At 37.6% G+C, this 22,082-nt stretch overlaps 1 protein-coding gene across 5 annotated transcripts in view; it reads left to right on the top strand.

Annotated features, from left to right (window-relative positions):
• The window catches only part of ATP6V1H (ATPase H+ transporting V1 subunit H), a 152,435-nt gene that overhangs the window by 87,204 nt on the left and 43,149 nt on the right, over positions 1-22,082 (top strand). For all 5 annotated transcript variants that reach the window (XR_013178172.1, XM_077166757.1, XM_077166756.1 and 2 more), the window contains 2 exons: positions 8,565-8,666; positions 21,555-21,668. Coding sequence is in view for 4 of the 5 variants with exons in the window: in XM_077166757.1 (XP_077022872.1) it covers positions 8,565-8,666; positions 21,555-21,668 (216 nt within the window). In the remaining variant the exon portion in view is untranslated. The remainder of the gene's footprint in view (positions 1-8,564; positions 8,667-21,554; positions 21,669-22,082) is intronic.

The following is a 22,082-nucleotide window of genomic DNA, read 5'->3' as shown; positions in this document are numbered from 1 at the left end:
AAATCAGATTGCTGCACAGCTTCCCTCACTGCCTGCATAGTGTTTGCTTTTTTCAAGTTAAACACTTGTCCTTTTGACTTTCTACTTCAGTGTTTTGCTGGCATTGTTTCATTTCCCATTTTTTCCATCCTTGTGGGTTTGTGCTTTAGAAAAAATCCTTTTATTGCCATTTTATGTGAGGTATCTAGAAGGAGCAAAGGTATATATGTACATGTGTTCAGTGGAATATCTTTTGGCTGACATACCTCTATTGTTTAGACTTTATTTTCTATTTGTTACTAAAAAATGCAACATTATTCTTTTTTAAAGAAAGTGTGGCAAATCCAAGTGAATGGTTGACAGATGTTGGCAGGGCTGATGGAGAATAAGTAAATAAGATAGAGTGGATTATCTTTTTTGCATTTTCTTATTACTTTGAATTTCTAACAACAACAACATTAACAAAAAAAGCCCTGTTCATGTTTTTCAAATCTAGTCTCTGGAAACTTGAACATAATGGAGGGGGAACCTTTTCACAAGTTATTATTAGATTATTACACACGTCTTTATTATGCTATACTTAAAGAACCTTATGAAGTGCACATTCTGTTTTCTGGCATTAGGTTTCAGTTTTTATGACTCCTTGAATTTAAACCCTTTATCTTTGTATGACCCTTCATGATTTTTCTGAATAATAAGAAACAATGATAGTGGTGTTTTAGTTTTCTCTTATGTTTACATGATTATGAGAAATATGAAAGCATTGTTTGTCTTTAGTTTTTTATTCCTATAGATGATCTGTATGAGGGTGACTGATAGCAGGGTGTACTTATGCTACCTTTCATTCTGGCTGATGAACTAGAAGCAGTTGAAATTTTTATTTGATTCTGCTATTATAAGTAATAGGAATGGCATACTATAATGCATACTGGCATAATAGTGCATACTGGCCTTTCTGTCTGTGGAGGACAGCACTTATGTCAGGCTGTGGCCTATTTTCCAGGTAATCCCAAACTTTGCAAGTATATGATATAAGTTTTTTCTTTCTTTTTTTTTCTCTAACACTTTATGAGTACAAATATATTCAGAAAATACTTTGTAGCATTGTATGCTATAATTTTGAAGTAAATATATATTTTGAATAAGGACATATTTTGAAATATGAGAAGCCATTGAGATGGTAAGAGAAAAGCAAAAGCTGAGGAAACAGACAAGTTTATAAAACTGAGGAAAAACATTGTAACACAGAATAAGAGCAAATTTGGTGAGTTATTAGATAGAGTAATAATGTGAATTCTTTTTTGAATTTGAGCAGACGCTTTCCAAGATTGCATGCCTAGCAAATTTTAGAGTCAGAATTCATATTTAGGTATAACCTCAAATATGTGATGTGTTGCTGAATTGATCCCATTAGATGACTTGACAGAATCATGATTTGTGGTGAAAGTGGTGATGGAGATTTGGCTTACGATTGATGAATCCACTGTCAACAAGTGTATTCAGAGACCACTTGAAGAGAACTTCCATCTTGGCTTGCTACAACAGTTTCTTTTTTGGACCTGTTCTTTTGAACATATTCTCTGATGATTTAAATATGGAAATAGAAAGCACACCCAGCAGATTGATAGATAAATAAGGGTGTTTTCATTGTTGCCAAAATCTTCAGCAGGCTAAATGGCCCAGAAGGATACCACTGAGATCATTTCTGTGTTCTGTAGGGCAATTGGCCAGAAGTTCTCTGAGATTTCTTCCAATTTTAATGTTCTTTGAATCTACGACTGTGCTTTCCAAACTTTAATGAGGATGTTGCTAAAGTGCAGATATACAAATATCTGCTAAAAAGCATCTCCTAAAAAAAAAGCAGTTGCATAAATCTAGGGTGGGCCCTGATATTCAGCCTTCTAATAAGTTGTCAGGGGATACAGTGCTATAAGCTTGCAGGCCACATTTTGAGTAGCAAAGGTCTTAGCGACATGGAGAATGGCTTATAGTTTAAGCAGGGGTTGGCAAACTTTCTCTATAGAGGCCCAGAGAATAAATGTTTTAGGCTTTGTGAGTTGATAATTCTCTGTCATAACTACTTAGCTCTGCTGCTGAAGCACCAAAATAGCCACGAACAATAAGTGAACTAATGAGTGTGATGGTGTTTCAGTAAAACTTAATTCACAAAAAAAGGTGACAGGCCAGATTTCGACTTTAGGCTGAAAATGTTTTCTTTCTATTAATAATATTTGCTTATACGTTCATAACACAATTTCCTAAAATTAAGATATTTATAATAAAAATCATAATTAACATCACAATATAATCATTTGAAATTATGAAGATGTTTCAGGTGAATTAAGTTAAATTACGTTAAATTGCATTTTAGAATAATTTTCAAGTTGGCCTTTTGAGAAGAGCACACATCATTTGAAAGATTAAAATTATAAATAGAAGGAAAATTGAATGTGTGTCTTATTGCACCTTAGTAGGTTTTTATTTGCTTGAATTGAAAGATTGCTATCTGGCTCTGCTTGTGCATTGCAGGCTGGGGGCTTCAGGTAGTAATTCACATCTCAGTTTTAACACTTTATTGTTAACATCTTGCATTACTGTGCTGCGGTTTTTGCAATTGATGAAACTACATTTCATATACATTCCTAAAGGTTTTCTTTTTTAAAAATTATTCCAGTAAATTTGATTGTGCAAAGAGGTTGTTGGAATCTTGATTGGAATTATATTGAATCTGTAAACTGTTGGATTTCAGAAAAAGAATTCTAAGAGCAAAAGGAACTCTTAATGCAGCACCTCCCTCAGCTCCCTTCTTCAGCATCCTCGGGAGGTCCAAGGATCCAGATATAAACCTGTTACAACCCCCATCCAATCGGGAAGCAACACACCATCTAGCGGGCACCCTCCCCTCCTAGCTTTACTGTCCCTTTAAAACACAACTCTTAGAACAAAGAGTTGGAGCCATTTTTCTAACTTCCACAGACCTTTGTGTTGTTGGCTCCCTTCTGCTGCTTCCCACTTTCTCTTCCCCAATAAATCTGTTAAGCTTTGACTCATTGTCTTGTGTGGAATCCTTAACGACTCTTTGCCTAACCTAAACGACTTTGGTAGAATTGACATCTTAACATGTAGTTGTCCAATCCACCAGCACAGAATGTCCTTCCATTTATTTAGGTTTTCTTTGATTTCTTTTTGCAGTGTTTTATAGTTTTCTGTGGACAAATCTTTTACATGTTTGGGTAGATTTATTCCTAGATGTTTGATTTTTATTTGATATTATAAATGGATTTTTTTCTTAATTTCTTCTTCAGATTGTTCATTGTTCACACTACTGATATTTGGGTGTGGCTCTTGTATTCCACCACTTTGCCAAATTAGTTTATTAGCTCTAGTAGCTTTGTTTTGGAACTTTTTGTTAATGTGTGGTGGTGTATTATAATAATTGATTTTCTCATATGACCCATTCTTGAACACCTGGGATAAATCCCACTTGACCAGTGTATAATTCTTTTAATACATTGTTGTATTCAGTTTGCTAGCGTTTGCTGAGGATTTTTGCATGTATAGTCATAAGAAATATGGTCTATAATTTTCTCTTCTGGTAGTATCTTTATCTGGCTTTGAAGTGATGTTGATAGAGAGTGTTCCCTCTCCTTTGATTTTTAAGAAGCGTTTGCATGAGATTGGTGTCAATTCTTCCTGGAATAATTGTTAATATTCACCAGTGAAGCTATCAGGTCCAGTGCTTTTCTTTGTTCGAAGGTTTTTGAGTACTGATTCACTCTTTCATAGTCATTGTTCTGTTGCAATCTTCTGTTTCTTCTCTAATTGTAGATAGTTTGTGTTATTGATTTGTCAATTTCATCTAGGTTATGTAATTTGTTGGTGTATATTTCATAATATTCTCTTTTAATCCGTGTGTGTGTGTTGGTAATAATATTCTGCCTTTCATTTCTCGTTTTGATTGTGTTCTCTCTCTTTTCTTTGCCATCTAGGTAAAACTTAGTCTAGTTTATTGATTCAAGAACCAATAAGTATGGTTTTGTTGATTTTCTCTTTTTAAAATTTTCTTTTTATCACTCCTAATCTTTATGTTCTTCTTTCTTCTCACTTTGATTTGCTCCTCTTTTTCTAGATCCTCCAGTTGTGTATTTGGGCCTCTGATGTGAGATCTTTTTTAATACAAACATTTAGAGCTATAAATTTCCTTCTTAGCACTGCCTTGTTGTATCCCATAAGTTTTGGTATGTTGTATTTTTGTTTTCATTTGCCTCAAGATTTTCCTTGCAATTTCTTTTTTGACCCATTGGTTGTTTAAAAACACATTGCTAGGCGGTGTGACAGTGGCTCAGTGGCAGAATTCTTGCCTGCTGTGCTGGAGACCTGGGTTCAATTCCCGGTGCCTGCTCATGCAAAAACAAAAAATGTGTTGTTTAATTTCTGCATATTTGTGACTTTTTTTCATGGCGAATGATCCATGTGCATTAGAGAAGAATGTGTGTTCTGCTGCTGTGGGGTGAAGTGTTCTGTAAAAATCTGTTAGGACTAGTTAGATTATAATGTCATTCAACTTTTCTGTTACCTCATTGATCTTCTGTCTAGATGTTCTATCCATTAATGAAAGTGATGTTATCAAAGTCTCCTACTATTAATATAGCACTTGGTATTTTTCCCTCTAAGACTGTATTTTTTGGGGATATATTTTGGGGATCTGTCATTAAGGGCGTAAATATTTATGATTGTTATGTCTTGTTGAATTGATCCGTTTATCAGTATATACTGACCTTCTTTGTCATTGGATATCAGTTTTTGGCTTTGTTTATTTTATCTGATGTTAGTATAGTTACTCCAGCTGTCTTTTGATTGCTATTTGCATGGTATATATAGTTTTCCTTCCTTTTATATTCAGCCTGCTTTCTTGAATTTAATGTGATGCTTTCATAAACAGCATATAGTTGAGTCATGGCTTTTATTCATTCTGCTAGCCTGTGCATTTTGACTGCGAAAGTTGTAACTTCTGATAATGCAGAACCTTCTGCCAATTACTCTTTTGCCATTATATTTCTTGTACACCTTTTGCCCCTTATTCTTCCCTGCATGCCTATCTTCATATTTATTTGATGTTTTTGTAATGTTCCATTTTGTATCCATTCTCATTTCCCTCTGTAGATATCTTTCAGAAATTTTTTTTTTGTGGTTACAGTGGGACTTAAATTTAATATCCTAAATCTCTAATAATCACATTTTTTAATACTAACTAACTTCAATAGCATACACAATCATTGTCCCCATATCACTTGGTTTCTGCAGTTTTATGCTGTACTCTTTACACATTATATCATTATAAATTGTATGTCCACAACCATAGTTTTATCATTATTTTTTATATATTTGCATTTTGACCCTGTAAGAAGTAGAATTACCTAAATGGTAATCTTTACTTTATTTCTTTATGCTGCTTCGATCCACTATCTAGTGTCCTTTCATCTCCTTCTGAAGGACTCCTTTTTTTAGCATTGCTTTTAGTGGTGCAAACTCCCTCCCCTTTTGTTTATCTGGGAATGCCTTAATTTCACTTTCACTTTTTATTTTTAAATACATAGGCAGGCACCGGGAATCGAACCCGGGTCCTCTGGCATGGCAGGCAAGCATTCTTGCCTGCTGAGCCACCGTGGCCCACCCTTCACTTTCACTTTTGAAAGACAGTTTTGCTGTATATAAAATTCTTGCTTGGTAGTTGTTTTCTTTCAGCACTTCGAATATTTCATCCCACTCCCTTCTTGCCTTTATGTTTTCTAATGAGAAAGCAGCACTTAATCTTTTCAGGGCTTCCTTGTACATAACATGTTGCTTTTCTTTTGCAGCTTTCAACACTCTCTCCTTGTCCTTGGCATTTAATGGTTTGACTACTGTGTTGTCTGGATATGGTTCTCTTCTAGTTTATCCTGTTTTGTTTCAGTGAGCTTCTTGAATGTGCATATTAATGTCTTCTGTTAAATTCGGAAAATTTTCTGCCATTATTTCTTGGAGTGTTTTCTGCCACTTTCCTTCTTTTTTTCTCCCGAGTCTTCCATAGTGTGTATGTTGGTATGCTTGTAGTGTTCCATGGTTTTGAAATGCAAAAATCCCAATGAGTGATGAATCTGTAGCTTAGCAGAGAATCTCCCATGTTGGAGGCATAAAGAGAGTGGTAGGAAGTGAGGTTGGAGGGGTCTCCGGGGCCCAGTTAGTGGAGGGTTTGGTAGGCCATGGTAAGGAATGTGAATTTTCTTAATCCCTAGGGTGTAGGGATGGAGCATGGCCCAATTTTTTTTCCCAGGTTCTGCTTGCCCTTTGGAAAGGACTCATCCATGGGGAGTGGGTGTGGTAAAAACAGGAGGAGCAGTAGGAGGCCAGTCCAGTGGCCTCAAGGCAGGATGATGCTGAGACAGACCCTGTGGTCAATTGGGCAAGGGGAGCCGGGGCTGGGCCGGACACATTTCCTTGGAAGAGCTGACATGATGGCTGAAATTTGGAGTATGAGAGAAAAAGATGAGTCTAAAAGTTTTTTGTTTGGATAATTTGGTGAAAAGGGAGTGCCATTCACACTTAGGATCACCCACAGTTTATCAGTACACCTTTTCTTCACATCTCAGGCTTGTCGTGATGATGCTTTTAGCTTTTGCCATTTGGTTAGTTGGCAAATTTTTCATGTTTATTTCAGTGTACGCTTCCCTGATTTACCGGTTAGACAACACATTTTCATGTCGGTTGGCATTTTGTGAGGCTCCTGTGACTTGCCTCTTTATTACTTGTACCCTCATTTCTAATGGCTTGCCTTTGTTATGTATAGGTATTTATTGTTGATGTTGCAAATATTTTCTTCTTGCAGTTTAATGTTATTCTTGTCTTTTATGCAATAGAAGTTTTAAATTATTAGAGGTGAAAACTGACGACTTTTAATCTTCTAAGCCTTTTAAAATTCCTTTCTCACCCCAAGATTATAAAAAATATTTTCCTATAAATACTTTAATCTTTTCCTTTTTTTGTGTCCTACAGTCAGCTATTCTGTCTTTTCTGTAAGCAGATGTTGGTTCATTTCTGTTTAAGCTTATTCTAAGATTCCTCGTTTTTCTACTGTGTTTGCTAGTTGGTAATTATTGGCGTATTAGAAAATAACTGGTTTTTAAATTCTGGTCTTCTACCCACCTAATCATTATATTATTAGATCTGTGTTTTTCCAGTTGATTCTTTCCCCTTTTTTCTTGCTATTATTGATACCTTTATGTATATATTTCTCTCCCTGATGCACTATCTAGACTTCTAGTATAATGCTAGATTTTAGCAGTCATAGTATTTTTTCTGAGTTGGGCTGTAGATGTCTGGTAAATACTGTTTATTAGATTGGGGACATATCTGCCTACTAATTCTAGCTTATAGGAACATGTGTTGAATTTTATCTTAAAAGTCTTTTTTAAGCATTTGTTTGTCTCTCCTACTATCTGTAAATGTACTGAATTACATTAAAACATTAAAAAATATTGATCAATCCTTGCATTTCCAACTAAAAAGTGATATTCTCTCTGTATACTACTCAGTTGAATTTGCTAGTTCTTTGAAATGTTTATATCTCTGTTTTTAATTGAGTGGCTATTGTGGTATATGAGAAAGTAATGTTGTTGTTTTTTAACATGTTATTCTTCTAGCCAGCCATTTAAAAATATTACTCATTTTGATTGGTTATCATGGTTATGCTCTCCTTGTAGAATGAATTGAGAAGTTTTCTGTCTATCTCTGGGCCCTTGAGCAGTTAAATAACATAGAAATGACCTAGTCCTTGAGTGAGCTCTACTTGTAAGCATGAGGAAGGCAGTCCTGTTCCAGCAGCTTGGGTTTTGGTCATTTTCATCCTCCTCTTCTTCTCCCCAAGTACTCATTTACCATGGGCAGAGCCACCTCTCCCCAAGGACCTCAAGGCAGCACTCAACCCAACAAGGTAGCCTGCCCATGGTCCTCACTCCTGTCTCAGCAGTGCCCACAGTCTCCAGTGATCATTTCCCTCTGTACTTGTGGTTGCTGCAGAGGAAGTTTTGGGAGAATCAGGGATTCAGGATTATGATTTTGAATTGCCTTCTCAGAAACATTCACTTACAGATGTAGATTTTAATTCTATTTGTAAAGTATGTGTTCCAGTCTTTTCTGAGATTCAGGACAAGACTAGGGGAGACATGTGCTCTCTGCTTACTCTGCCATGTTGACCAGAAAGAGTGCTGAAGATAATTGTTCATAATAATGACAAAAGGTGGTAACATTTTCAATGGTTTACCTATAAAATATTATTAGCAAGGATTCACTGCCTATCTTACATTGAAATACTTTTAATCATTTTGTAGTTCTGATGTTTTGGAATTTATGTAGTGTATGTTGTGAGTCTATAACGAACCCATTATATAGGCCTAAAAAGTTTAAAAACTGCTAACTGATGTCTGATAGTGAGATGTAGAAATATGATTATATTTATAAATATCTATTTTCAGGAAGATATTTGCATTTTACTTGTGCTCTACAGAAAAACTAGAAATTAATCTCTCTTGGATTTTAATTTATTTTAGAATCTTGACGAAGCTTCTGGAGGTGTCAGATGATCCCCAGGTCTTAGCTGTTGCTGCTCATGATGTTGGCGAGTATGTGCGGCATTATCCACGAGGCAAGCGGTAAGGGGACTGTCAGCTTCACCCAGTTTCCACTCTTCAACATAGGATTCCAACTAATGGGCCTATTTAAGGTAGAGGCGTTCAGCAGGAACTGATGGAACAGAGTAAATGAAGATTACCATAATACTGGGAATTATGATAAACCTAATTGAAATGAGTAGTGTAAAAATACTAGTACACTTGTATGTACTTGTTTAGGAGCCAAAGGAGATTATATTGGAATTTTTTTTGCATGGGTAGGCACTGGGAATCGAACCTGGGTTTCCAGCATGGCAGGGGAGAACTCTGCCTGCTGAGCCACGGTGGCCTGCCCTATATAGGAAATTTTATGTTAAAGATTTTCTTGGGTTTGTGTGGTTTAATTCAGTACTGTTGGTACAAAATGGTACAAAAATAGTACCATTTTGTGAGTACTGTTACTTTTCAGTATTTATGTTTACGGAGATGAACTAGATATACTTATTGATCTCAACTGGTACAAAGTACGAAAGGAAATATAACTTGTAAAGAAAAGTTGCAGTGGTTGTATAGTGATAGAATTAGATATTTCAAAGCAGTGAAAAGAGTAGAATTTGATATAGAAGGAGACAAGGGTTTACAGAGGAAGTGTTGCTGATTACATAATTTACAGTGACTTAGATACATTAACAGTGAAAAGATGGACAGATTTATTTTGCAAAAATAAGAAATCAAAGGTGCCAATATTTTTATATCAAGGGGAAAGTATTAAATGGGCCAAAATGATTATTTTATGTTTTTGGAAAAATGGGAATGCATAGTACCTTGGTTTGAAATGTTGCTATTCTGCTTGCTGTTTCCTAATCTAAAAAATGGGATGACAATAATCCTTCCTGATGAAGTGGACTTGAGAATACGATGGATTAATACAAGTGCAGTATTTAGAACACTGCCAATAGGCACATACTACGTACTCAGTCATGTTAGCTGCCTTTATTAATATTATTTTATATTCACAAAAGATATCTGTAAGGAAGATATGACAGTCTTTATCTTATTTATCCAATAAGTGTCGAAATGTATGTTCTAGTTTGCTAGCTGCAGGGATGCAACACACCAGAGACAGATTGGCTTTCAATAAAAGGGGATTTATTTAGTTGGCATATAGTTCTTCAGAGGAAATACAGCTAACTTTCAACTAAGGTTCTTTCTTATGTGGGAAGGCATAGGGCAATCTCTGCTGGACTTCTCTCCAGCCCTCTGGGTTCCAATAATTTTCCCTGCGGTAATTCCTTTCTGTATCTCCAAAGGCCTGGGCTGAGCTGCGAGTGCTGAGATGAGGTATGCTGAGCTGCTTGGGCTGTGCTGCCTTAAGCTCTCTCATTTTAGCACCAGCCAATTAAATCAAACATCATTCATTGCAGAAGGCATGCCTCCTAGCCAACTGCAGATATAATCAACAACAGATGAGGTTCATATGCCATTGGCTCATGTCCACAGGAATAGAACTAGACACCTTCACCTAGCCAAGTTGACACCTGCATCTAACTACCACAGTGTATTAACCAAAACTTCTTAGGAAGTAAGGAAAAATTGAAGAGCCCCATTGTAGTTTTAAACGTTGACATTCTACAATTACATCGTGAGTTTTTTGCCCCTTAATGTATATAAGTATTTAAATATCATAAAATGTCAAGGAAATGGGTATCTAGCCCTTCAAGTAGAGGAATGACACCTCCCTTCCCAAAGTGTCTACGGAAAATGTTGCTTTTGATCTTTATTTTCTTTTCTATGTCTGGATTTGTGGTGGTTCAGGTTGCTTTGTACTTGTAGGCTTTGGTGGTAACCCTGACTCCATGGTTATGATAGCGGAGCAGGATTTGCCAGGACTGTGGAAGGTCACGTGAGTCTGATGCTGAGTTGCTGGATTGAACGACGTGTGGAGAACTAGGCTTGCGGTAGAAATGGGCTAAGATGTAACCAAGTTAGGGGGTCATATAGAGAAGAGTTTTCATTCAGGCCTCTGAGTGTTTCTTTTGCTTATCTTCTGGGATGAGCAATGCCCCCAAATATCCCAGAGCTGGACAAGATGGGTAGCTATGCCAAATGCCACGTAGTAAACCTCTAGGCATGGAGGGATGCATCTGCTCACAATTGGAGTTCTTCTTGAGGATAATTGAGAGTGATACTAGTGGAAGAAGCATTAGGAAACTACTCAGGAGATGGGCATGTACCTCAGGAAAGTTAGAGAATTATTTCATGTAATAATGAGTCACCCTATCTTCAAACTACAGGATGTTTTGTTTCTGAGTGAGCAGTGCAAACCCTTGTTACTGGTCTTGCCTAGGACTTTATTCTCTGTTCACTTTCGAGGGCAGATGGTAAAAGTACAGACAGCTACAAAGTAGTGTGTGCATAAAAGAATTAGTATATTATAGGATGTTTGAAAAACAAATGGATAATGAGCAAGTTAGGAAAAAGGGTTTTTTTGGGGAAAAAAAAAATTAGATTCACATTTCACTCCCTATATATAAGAAAGCATTAAAAGATTTGAGTATTTTTTGTAGTGTTATTTATAATAGCAAAATTTTAAAAATAACTGAAATATGCAGTAGTAATGAGATAAAGACTGTGGTACAGCCATATAATGAAATTGAGAATTTTTGATGACATGGGAAAATGTTGGTTATAAACACTGGAAAATGTTTGTTATAAATGTGCAATAATCTTAGCATAGTATGATCTCAATTATTAGATATAAATATTCATACAATGCTATTTGAAACAATTCAGTGGAAGTGGCATTCTAGTCTGTGGGTTTACAGATTATTTCTGTTATTTCCTCTGTAGATCCTGTGTTTCCTAATTGCAAGGGGAAGAGAAGCAATGCGCTATTGTTGCTTCTATAACTGAAAGCATATAGGAATTAAAAATGTCATATGCTTGCATTTCCCACTTTGTAAATGCAAGAGGAGAGCCTGCTAATTGGTAAGGGATCACTTCCATTGCCCTTTGGAATGGCCAGAATTTGGCATACACATCTCTACCCTGTGATGCCCAAAGCTTTCACTGTATAGCTGGTGTCCTCTTGATTGAGGAAGCAGAAGCCTCAGGCTAACCTCACCTGACTGGGGCTATCACATTTCTGCCAGCAGAGCTGGCTGATAAACACCTACAAAGTCCAGGTACTTCCCTGCCATGGAGGCTGATTCACAATGCTTTGGTCCCTGTGGCACTCAAGGAAAAACTACTGACTCTTTGACTCTGGCCCACGCCCCTGCAAAGTATCAGACTCTTTGGGTTTCAAAAAAGGCCGCTTCCTCACACGGGCTTTCTACTTGGTCCTTTATATCACTCAGTCTGCCTGTCAGCAGCCTTTGGGGAGGGCCCAGATCAACAGCTGCTTTGGAGGCTATCTAGCTTGGGGTAGCTTGACCTCTACTTTTATGGCTACCGAAACCAAATAACTCCTTTGAGTTAAAAGTTTGTGACTATAGAGATCTCTCCTGCCATGCTGGAGACCTGGGTTCATTTCCTGGTGCCTGCCCATGCCAGAAAAAAAGTTTGTGATGATGATTTTGCTGATTGAAACTTCTGGCCTTAAAGGGAGGCAGTCTCCGCCCAGAGGCACTCTTAGGGAATATGGTCTTGTTGTCTCCCCTGATACAGGTAATTACAACTATTTGCCTACTACTGTGACTGACCAGATAGATTTTATGAGTTTACACTTTACCAAGAAAATTGAGATTGTTTTTATTTCTGTTTCTTAAATTGCTAATAAAATTGAAGTCTCCATGTGTATACTAGTCATTTGTAAAGTTTTTTTTTTTTTATGGAATGCCCATCCATATCTTTTATCCATTTTGGGGAAAATATTTATTAAAGGAATATTGTAGTTTCTCTCTTACAGCTTCTGTACTTTAGCCTGTAAAGATGTTGGGAAATCTTGAGTGTTATTAGGCATAGTTGGACACTGAGCTAATGTATCTGTGGTACTGCAAACCTATCAAGAACGCTTTTCCTTTAGAAAGGCTCTTAAATAGCTGCAGGCTTGGACAAGACTGCTGCTGCTACTACTACTATTTGAAACCATGCCGTGAAACAGTTTCCTTATTTCCTGTTTGACATACAAGAACTATCCAAGTACATGAAATATTCTCAGTTTAAAACTTTAAGAATATATTGAGCAATGAAAAAAAAAACTGACTTACCTTTTGGAGGCTTAATATTGGGGTTAGGGAAAAGGCTCGTGGCACTTAGCACAGCACCACTCACCTGGAAATTTAGTACGTGGAGACTACTGTTGTTGTGGCTTTAGTTGAATTAAATGGTGAGTTAGAAAGGGTTTCAGCTACTGAATAATTTCCTAAGTGAGAATGGACTTTTCATATGTTTGACTTAATATGTTCTTTAAAAATTTAGCATTGCACATAGGCGGATAATTGATAAGTGCACATATATGGAAAAGCTCTCTAGGAATGTTGGGTAGAGTTATTCTTTGTGGCCCTGGTGTGCTTTAAGGTAAAGCTTAAAGTATACCTAAATACCAAAATCTGTTTTGACTTATATTTTGAATAAATAGCTTTCATTCATCATCTATATACTGTCACAAATATTTTCTTTGTTTTTATTTAATATCCTTTCATTTCTAATGTACTTGCCCTATGTAATATTTGATGGAGTCTTCTGGTTTAATATAGGATGCATCTATCCATTTAATATTTTTATTATCTTTGATGTTAAAATATGAAAAGTATACTTGTAATTACCCCATTTACTTTTTTTTTTTTTTTGGCACGAGCAAGCGCGGGGAATTAAACTCGGATCTCTGGCATGCAGGCGAGAACTTTGTCAGTGCGCCACCATTGCCTGCCCTACCCCATTTACATTTTAATGTCAGTTTCAGTAATTTTAATATTTCAGATTTTCCCCCAAATGAGCTATTTAATGATTATTAGCTTAAGTTATTGACATTTTTTTTTTTAAATACACAGATGCACACACAAGTTGAAGCAGGGATGGCACTAATCACTATCTGTCTTCCACAGAATAGATATATTACAGTTTTGTCCCCTAATAGAGTAAATTATTTGGCCAAGTATAGATGGAATAGGATGCTTCAATTAGGGATGTTATTAATATAATATATAGGTAGCAGTATTTGGGTAGGGAATCTAGTAATGTTTTAATTCTGTTTTGACCAAGCAGCCTAACCTGTTTTTCCAGTCAGGTCCCTGAGGGAACTATATGTGCAGAGGAACCCAAAACAAGGCCAAGTATGATTATTAATCAGGTTTGGCTCCCAGCTTCCATCTGGGTTCTAGTACGTGTGGCTGGACCATGTGGATAGTGGCTTTTCCCCTAGGCTTTTAGGCCCCAGATTGCTGTTGATCAGAAAAGGCCACCAGCCTGCTATGTCTGCCTCCTCTAGTAATGTCATTTTCTCCTGCTTTAAAGGTCAGGTCTGTGGACTAACAGGCAGGGAAATGCTCTGAGGTAATCCTGGGCCCAGCTGCCTTGTGCAGAAGACAGAAAATGACAGGAGGTCATGGAGAGAGGGTCTGCGTAGACCTTATGGTGGTGCCTTACATCACCATAAAGAGCAGTGGATGAGAGAAGGCCTCTGTTCTGTGACCTTGTGACCCGTTTGGTCCTTGGTGTCTCACTGGACACTAGACACTGTGACCAACACAATGGCTGGGTTGTGGCCATTGCAGATTAGCGATCCTCTGCTTTCAGGTGAGAGGGCCAATGCTCCTAAATGGACGACACAAAGAATTTAGAGGATTCTCTCTGCATACCAGTCAGACCAGGACCATGTATTTGTAGGAAAGGACAGTATAACTTATCCTGGAGCACACCGTATAGACTTCCAAATCACCGTTCAGAATTGCTTTTGCTGTTTTCATTTCTGTTATTTATAAAATATTTCTCTGGGGAAAAAAGCAGTACTGTTGACTTTACATATGTTCATTTAATTTTTTTTTTGGTTGAGAATCATGATATGTATCATGTAATATAATTTTATTAGTCTCCAAACAGATATGAGTAGAATGCTAATAGAATCCTCATCAGGATATTTTATGTAAACTCATATGAATCATTTAGATCAATGTTAAAGGAAAAAAGACTTTTAAATCAAACAAAAGTAGTGCTGTGCTTTTTAGGATATTTAAGTTTGCTCTAAAATTACATTTCTCTGTTCACCAGCTGGTGCATTCCTTAAATGTTCTTGCCAGGATTGTACTTGTGTTAATCATGCATTGTGATATTCTAAGTGTTTAATGCTGAACTTGCAATTGCCTCAGCTTTTCTCTTAAAGCAGTTTTATTGAGATAAATTCACATACCGTACAATCCATATAAAGTGTACAGTTAGTATCTTCTAGTATAGTCACAGTTGTCCGTTCATCCCCACAATCAATTCTAGAACATTTTACCCTAAACAGATTCACTGTTATACAGTCCCATGTTTCATCCTCTGGCTTAAATGACATACATAATTCAAAACTTTCCCTTTTAACTACAAGTACACCTACATTTCATTCCTGTTAATTACACTCCTGTAATGTGCTGCCATCACATTCATCCATTTCCAGTCAACTTTTTTTTTTTTTTTTTTACATATTCTGCACAAGTTAAGCATCAGCTCCCCATTCTCTGCTCTTTATTCTGTCTGTGTTCTAGGTATCAACACCATGAGTTTGCCAGTTATGTTTAGTTCACAGTAGTGAGGTCATACAATATTTGTTCTTTTGTGTCTGACTTATTCCTCCAACTTCATTTTTCTTTATCAAGATGTTTTTGGCTATTTGGGATCCCTTATCCTTCCAAATAAGTTTGGTAATTGGCTTTTCCACTTCTGCAAAGTAAGTTGTTGGAATTTTGATTGAGTTGCATTGAATCTGTAAATCAGTTTGGGTAGATTTGACCTCTTAACAATATTTAGTCTTTAATCCAAGAACACAGAATGTCCTTCAATTTATTTAGGTCTTCTTTGATTTCTTTTAGCAATGCCGGTCCTTTAAATCCTTGGTCAGGTTTATTTCTAGGTATTTGATTCTTTTGGTTGCTTTGGAAATGAAATTTTTTTTCTGATTTCCTCCTCAGATTGTGCATTGCTAGACAGAAACACTACTGATTTTTGCTTTTTGGTCTTATACTTCCACTTTGTTGAATTCATTTATTAGGTCTAATAGCTTTGTTGTAAATATTTTAGGATTTTCTAGGTATAGGATCATATTATTTGCAAATAATGAAAGTTTTAATTTTCCTTCCAATTCGGATGCCTTTTATTTCTTTTTCTTGCTTAATTACCCTAGCTAGAACTTTTAATACAATATAGAATAACAGTGGTGACAGTGAACATCCTGGTCTTGTTCTCATCTTAGAGGGAACCCTTTCAGTCTTCCACCATTGAGTATGGTGTTAGCTGTGGGATTATCATACTTGCCCTTTATCATTCTGATGAAGTTTCTTTCTATTCCTGTCTTTCAAAGTGTTTTTATCAAGAAGGTATGCTGGATTTTGTCAGATGCCTTTTATGAGTCATCCAAGATGATCATGTGGTTCCTTTCCTTCAATTCGTTAATGTGGTGTATTACGTTGCTTGCTTTTCTCCTCTTGAACTCCCTTTGCATACCTGGGATGAAACCCACTTGGCCATGGTGTACAATTCTTTTAATGTGATATTGGATTTGACTTGCAATTATTTTGTGGAGGATTTTTGTATCTATATTCATTAGAGAAATTGGTCTGTAATTTTCCTTTCTTGTCATATCTTTATCTGGCTTTGATATTAGAGTTATATTGGCTTCATAAAATGAATTAAGTAGTGTTCCAGTCTCTTCAATTTTCTGGAAAGTATGAGCTGGATTGGTATTAATTCTTCTTGGAATGATTGGTAGAATTCACCTGTGAAGTCATCTGATCCTGGGCTTTTCTTTGTTGGGAGTTTGTTTGTTTGTTTGTTTGTGTTTGTTTTTGTATTTTGCATGGGCAGGCACTGGAAATCAAACCCAGGTCTCCGGCATGGCAGGTGAGAACTCTGTGTTGAGAGGTTTTTGATGACTGTTGATGACTGTTTCAATCTTCTCACTGGTGATTGGTTGTTCTGGAGTCAGTGTGGGTTGTTCATGTGTTTCTAGGAAATTGTCCATTTCAGCTGAGTTGCCTTGTTTGTTGACATACAGTAATCATAGTATCCTCTTATGATCTTTTAATTTCTGTAGGGTCAGTAATAATATCCTCCCTCTCATTTCTGATTTCATTTGTTTGCATCTCCTGTCTTTTTTTCTTTGTCAGTCTAGCTAACAGCTTGTTAATTTTGCTGATCTTCTCAAAGAATCAACTTTTGGTTTTTGTTCTCAGTTTCATTATTTCTGCTCCAATCTTTGTTTTTTCTTTCTTTCTGCTTACTTTGGGATTAGTTTGCTGTTCTTTTCCTAGTTCCTGCAGGTATGCAGGTCGGTCCTTGATTTTAGTTCTCCTTTTTTAAAAATGGGTGGCATATCTTCTGATTTGTGGCACACCTTCTCACTTTCTTCATTATCTTTTTTAATGAATAGACATTTTAAAATTTAACATGTCTAAAACCATGATGTTATTAATCAAGTAATTATATGTATCACTAATGCAATTAATATAATTAAGTGTATCATTTCTTTCCTTTATGGTTTTGAATAAAATCTTATTTTGTAAATTCTGTTTGATATGAGATCATAAACCTATTGTCCTAAGTAGGTTTTCTGTCTTTCTTTTTAATGTAGGCATTTAGGGCTATAAGTTTCCCTCTCAGCACTGCCTTCGTGTCAATAGGTTTTGGCATGTTCTGTTCTCATTTTCATTCATCTCGAGATATTTAGATTTCTTTGCCAATTTCTTCTTTGGACCACTGGTTGTTTAAAAGTGTGTGTGTGTGTGTGTGTGTGTGTGTTTTCTTTTGCATGGGCAGGCACCAGGAATCTAACCTGGGTCTCTGGCATGGCAGGTGAGAACACTGCCTGCTGAACCACCGTGGCCCACGTTAAGAGTGTACTTTTTCACCTCCATTAATTTATGCATTTTCTAGTCTTCTTCCTGTTACTGATTTCCAGCTTTATTCCATTATGCTTAGAGAAAGTGCTTTGCATAATTTCGAAGCTCTTCAAAATTTTCTTGGCTGGCAGTAAAATGATGGGATGATATAATGGGGAAGTGTTTAAAATGTCAAGAAAACCAGTGATTTAAAAAGTGCCAGGCAGTATTTTGTCATTGTAGTGATTGAGGTAAAGCATAAAGCATTTAGCACAGTGTCCAACACATAGACAAAGTGTTCATGTGATGACTCTTATTGCTGTTAATGGCATGTAATGGCATTCTTTCCTCAGTCATATTTTACACATCATCAGGCGCTTTTCTGACAGTGCATGTTTATTCCTATATTTCCATGTATTTGAGATATTCAGAAGGGTCCCAGTAAATAACTGCCTGAATTGTCAAATATTTGGAAAACATGATGAGATAATAGAGAAACTAAATTAGAGCCCCTACTGATAAACCATTACTGACAAAGGCAGTTTTGAGTATGGGGTTTGTATTCAGTAGGCAAATGGCCTTCCTGATACTGAGCCCCAGCAGTGGACCATGGGAAGGAGAAGGAAAGGGGTGGGCTTCAGGGGCCTTCCGCATGCCCATCACAGAGGTGACTCTGGGGATTGGTGAATGAGGGGTGGAGAGAACAAGGGTTAACTTGGTATAGTGCAGATGGTCCATGGGAGAAGGAACTGCATGGCAAAGAAGCCAGCTTGATGATGCCATCATAGTAGATACAGGCACACTTACCCGAGGTTGGTGGGTAAATGAGCAATTTGTAAATGAAATCTGAGCATAATTGCTTTTCTTTTCCACAGTATCCCTTCAAAATTTATTCACTGATGATCTTCCCTTGCCTCTGGCTGAGAAAACCTGGGTGGGTCTCATTACTTTTCTGCTACTTCTTTGCTTATAGCCCTGGTAAATCTCTGTGTATTAAAAATAAGATTTCTCTTCTGTTACACCATATGCCCTTGGCCCATGAGAACCTATGACCCTGTTCTTTTTGTGGCTTGGCTTTTTCTCAGCTAGCTGGCTACAGTCTCCCTGGAGCTAGCCAGTGGGGAAGGAGGAGGTGAGAGGGAATAGCAGGGCTTCTTGCTTGCTCATGCTGTCTTGGTATTCTTTCACACCAGTACATGTTTGAAGCTGGTACTTTCTCTTGGGAGTCCTTTTCTGTGTTCATTCAAAGTGCCTTCTCTGGGCCATGCATCTGCAACTCTGCATGGGTTGGGGTAAGCCTCTTGTGTTTCATCTGATCCACAGTAATACTCAAACTCCTTTGCCCCAAACTCTGCAAATCTGGGCGGATCCCGGCACAGCAACTTTTCCCCTGCTGTGGCAGCTGGCTGAGACTTCTCAGGCATTTGCTGAGCACCAGCCAGGGTCTTGCCAAGTGCAAGGCAGACACATCTTTCTCTGCATGTCATCACCGTGGGCATGGGCCTAGATGCTGCCACTACTCTTCTTCTCAACCACCGTAGGGAGGGTCACCTCTGGGCTCCTTTTCTATTTTAAGACTGAGCCCCAGCGGGGGCTAAGAATTGCTGTAGTTCTTTATACATTCTGCATGTGGTATTTTCTCACAAATTCACTTTTGTCTCTGATACCTGTTGACATGGCATCTCCGTTGGAACTGAGGCATGTATTACATGTGTATATAATGTATAGCCATCAGTCTAAGCCTATTCACAAGGAGTCTTTGCTTGGGACTTGTAGCATATTCTGTTATAAATTGAGGAAAGCCTTTGATTATTATTTTATAATCTGCTTTAGGAATTAATGCTGTCATTAAATACACCTAGCAACATGGATTTTAGTGGTTGAATAGCGCATTCATTTAATAAATATTTGATGAGTATCTTCTGTCTTGTTCCCTGGGGATTATATGGGTGAGCAAAGCTGCATATAATTTTGGGTGCTGAAAAACTTCTTGTATAATGGTAAAGACAAATTCAAACCTTCTGAACAACCACTCAGGCATAAAATTGTAAGCTAAATGAATACAATGAAGGGGAGAAACAAAACAAGTGCATTGAAAAGGGTATATATCGGGGGATAGTGAAGATGTAGTTTGGGGAAGGCTTCCCTCAGCACATAGTAAGTGAGCCCAGACCTGACAGATGACTAGCGGTTACCTCAAGAGGGCTGGGGGAGAAAAACAGCAAGTGAAAAGGCCCTGAGGCTGGAGGAACTGAAAGTAGGCCAAGAGCGAGGGGAGTGTGGCTAAGTTCAGTGACACTAGAAGGGAGGGCTCAAGGCAGGCTGTGAATGGCCTTGTTGGCCGTTTGAAAGGACATGGTCTTTTCCTTAAGAGCAGTGGAAAGTCACTGTCTTGTTTTAAGCACGGAAAATGATACTCAGCTTTTGGAGAGATCACTTTGACTCCAGTGAGAAGAATGGATTGCAGGGAACAGCCCCTGTATCATCAGCACATTACCACCGTGGCAGCACACGTTCACTTACCCTTCTCCAAGGTCTAGTCCATGTGGGCTTTATGTCCTTCAGTCTTTTTATTTATTTATTTATTAGAGAATTGTAAGTTTTCAGAAAAGTCATGCATAAAATACAGAGTTCCCATGTACCGCCCTATTTTTTAACACCATGTATTAGCGTGATACATTTGTTATAATTCATGAAAGACCATATTTATAACTGTAGTATTAACTGTAGTCCATGTGTACAGTGGGGCTTCACTGTGTGTGTACGGTACAGTCCTGTGTTGTCCTTCAGTCTTGGCAGCAACAGTGTGAAGAGTTGATGTTCTCATATTTGGCAGGGAGGAATTCATTAGGTTAAACTGCTTGCCTATTATAGCATCTCTGTGTAAATAGTAGAGCTAGTATATTAAATAAAGTAACACTGTTAAAGCACAGTGCCTGGCATATAACAAGCACTCAATTCACATTTGGTTGTTATTATATTGTTTTATAAAATGAAGCATGAAAGATAAACAGTTAAAAGCCTCACTCTCACCCTGCCCCCACCCATGCAATTCCCACTGATCCTGGAGGGTTTCCCACTTCGCCACCAGGGCCTTGGCATCATGTCACTTGTAACCAGCTGCAGGAGTGACATCATCTCCTGACAGTAGTGGTGGACAAAGAATGAGCAATGAAATTTGTACTGTCATGTTGGAGTTTTCCCTCCACAGCCTGGCCCTAGGTACACCCTTTCAAAGACAGACCCTCCTGCTTTCCTTTCATGAAGTAAATAGCCATTTTTCTTTTGCTTTTGCTTCTGTATTAGTGGATTTTTTGAGGGCGTGTGGGGTGCAGCAACAGCAGCAATAGCCATCACTGTGCCAGTGAAGATAACAGTCCTCCCACCTGTTTCGTGGATACTTTGACACCAGTAATTTTTCAGGAAATTAAGAGTGCTTCCGTTGGTGCCTTTTAGCCCTAGGTCCCCACTGTCAGCCTCTAAGCCTGTATCTAATACAGAGCTGGGCAAATGAGGGGTTAATACTGATGCTATATTATTGCAGATATTTAATGGTGTTCCTTGTACTTACTTTATGCAAGCCAGAAATACAGGTAACAAAGAATTTAATGCTCAGCCACCTGGAAACTTTGTAGTCTGGAATACTACAGTCTGTAAGTATCCAGTTGGTATTTTTCTGGATCAGGAAATGAGAATGTCAGTTGGATTTATAGATAGGAATTTGAAACAAAAAAATATTTGAATGCTTTTTATCTCAGAATCAGAGGAAATAATGTACAAAGAACTATGTGTATAGATTACTTACCTGTATTGTAGATTTTCTTTAACCTTCCTTGACATGTGTCTTAATCTCCTGCTTCCTGACCCTGCAAGTTAGAGCCTAACCGTGGTGTCATGTGTCTCTCTTGCTCTGTAGGGTGATCGAGCAACTTGGTGGGAAGCAGCTGGTAATGAACCACATGCACCATGAGGACCAGCAGGTCCGCTACAATGCTCTGCTGGCTGTGCAGAAGCTGATGGTACACAACTGGTAGGTGTCAGCCTCTCCTTACCTGCCACCCCACCACTGCACCCTTGTTGTTGCCTGTTGGAGACGATGCCAGAAGCTCTCTTCTAGTGCTCTGATGAGTGATAGCTTTTAAAGTCAGTGACTTCTGAGTAAGAACCTAGAAATGTAGTTTGCTAATTCAGAACAATGGCATGATAGTTTTTAAAAAGATGGATCATATTAATGTTCTCAAGAATTGCGTGTTCAGAGTACTAATATCAAAAACAACTTTAGATGTAACAAAGGACCTCTTGTGGCATAAGTGAATTAATCTTCTTTGGAGTTGAATGGCATGCAGTTAGCTACTGAATCCCACAGAACTTTACAGTTCTTTCATTATTCAGCATGTGGTTAGTCTGAATGGATTTTACCTGTTCACCTAAAAACTGGTTGTTC

Source organism: Tamandua tetradactyla, chromosome 6 (genome assembly GCF_023851605.1).
Source record: "Tamandua tetradactyla isolate mTamTet1 chromosome 6, mTamTet1.pri, whole genome shotgun sequence".
NCBI lineage: Eukaryota > Metazoa > Chordata > Mammalia > Pilosa > Myrmecophagidae > Tamandua > Tamandua tetradactyla.
This window is presented reverse-complemented; position numbering and strand designations above follow the sequence as displayed.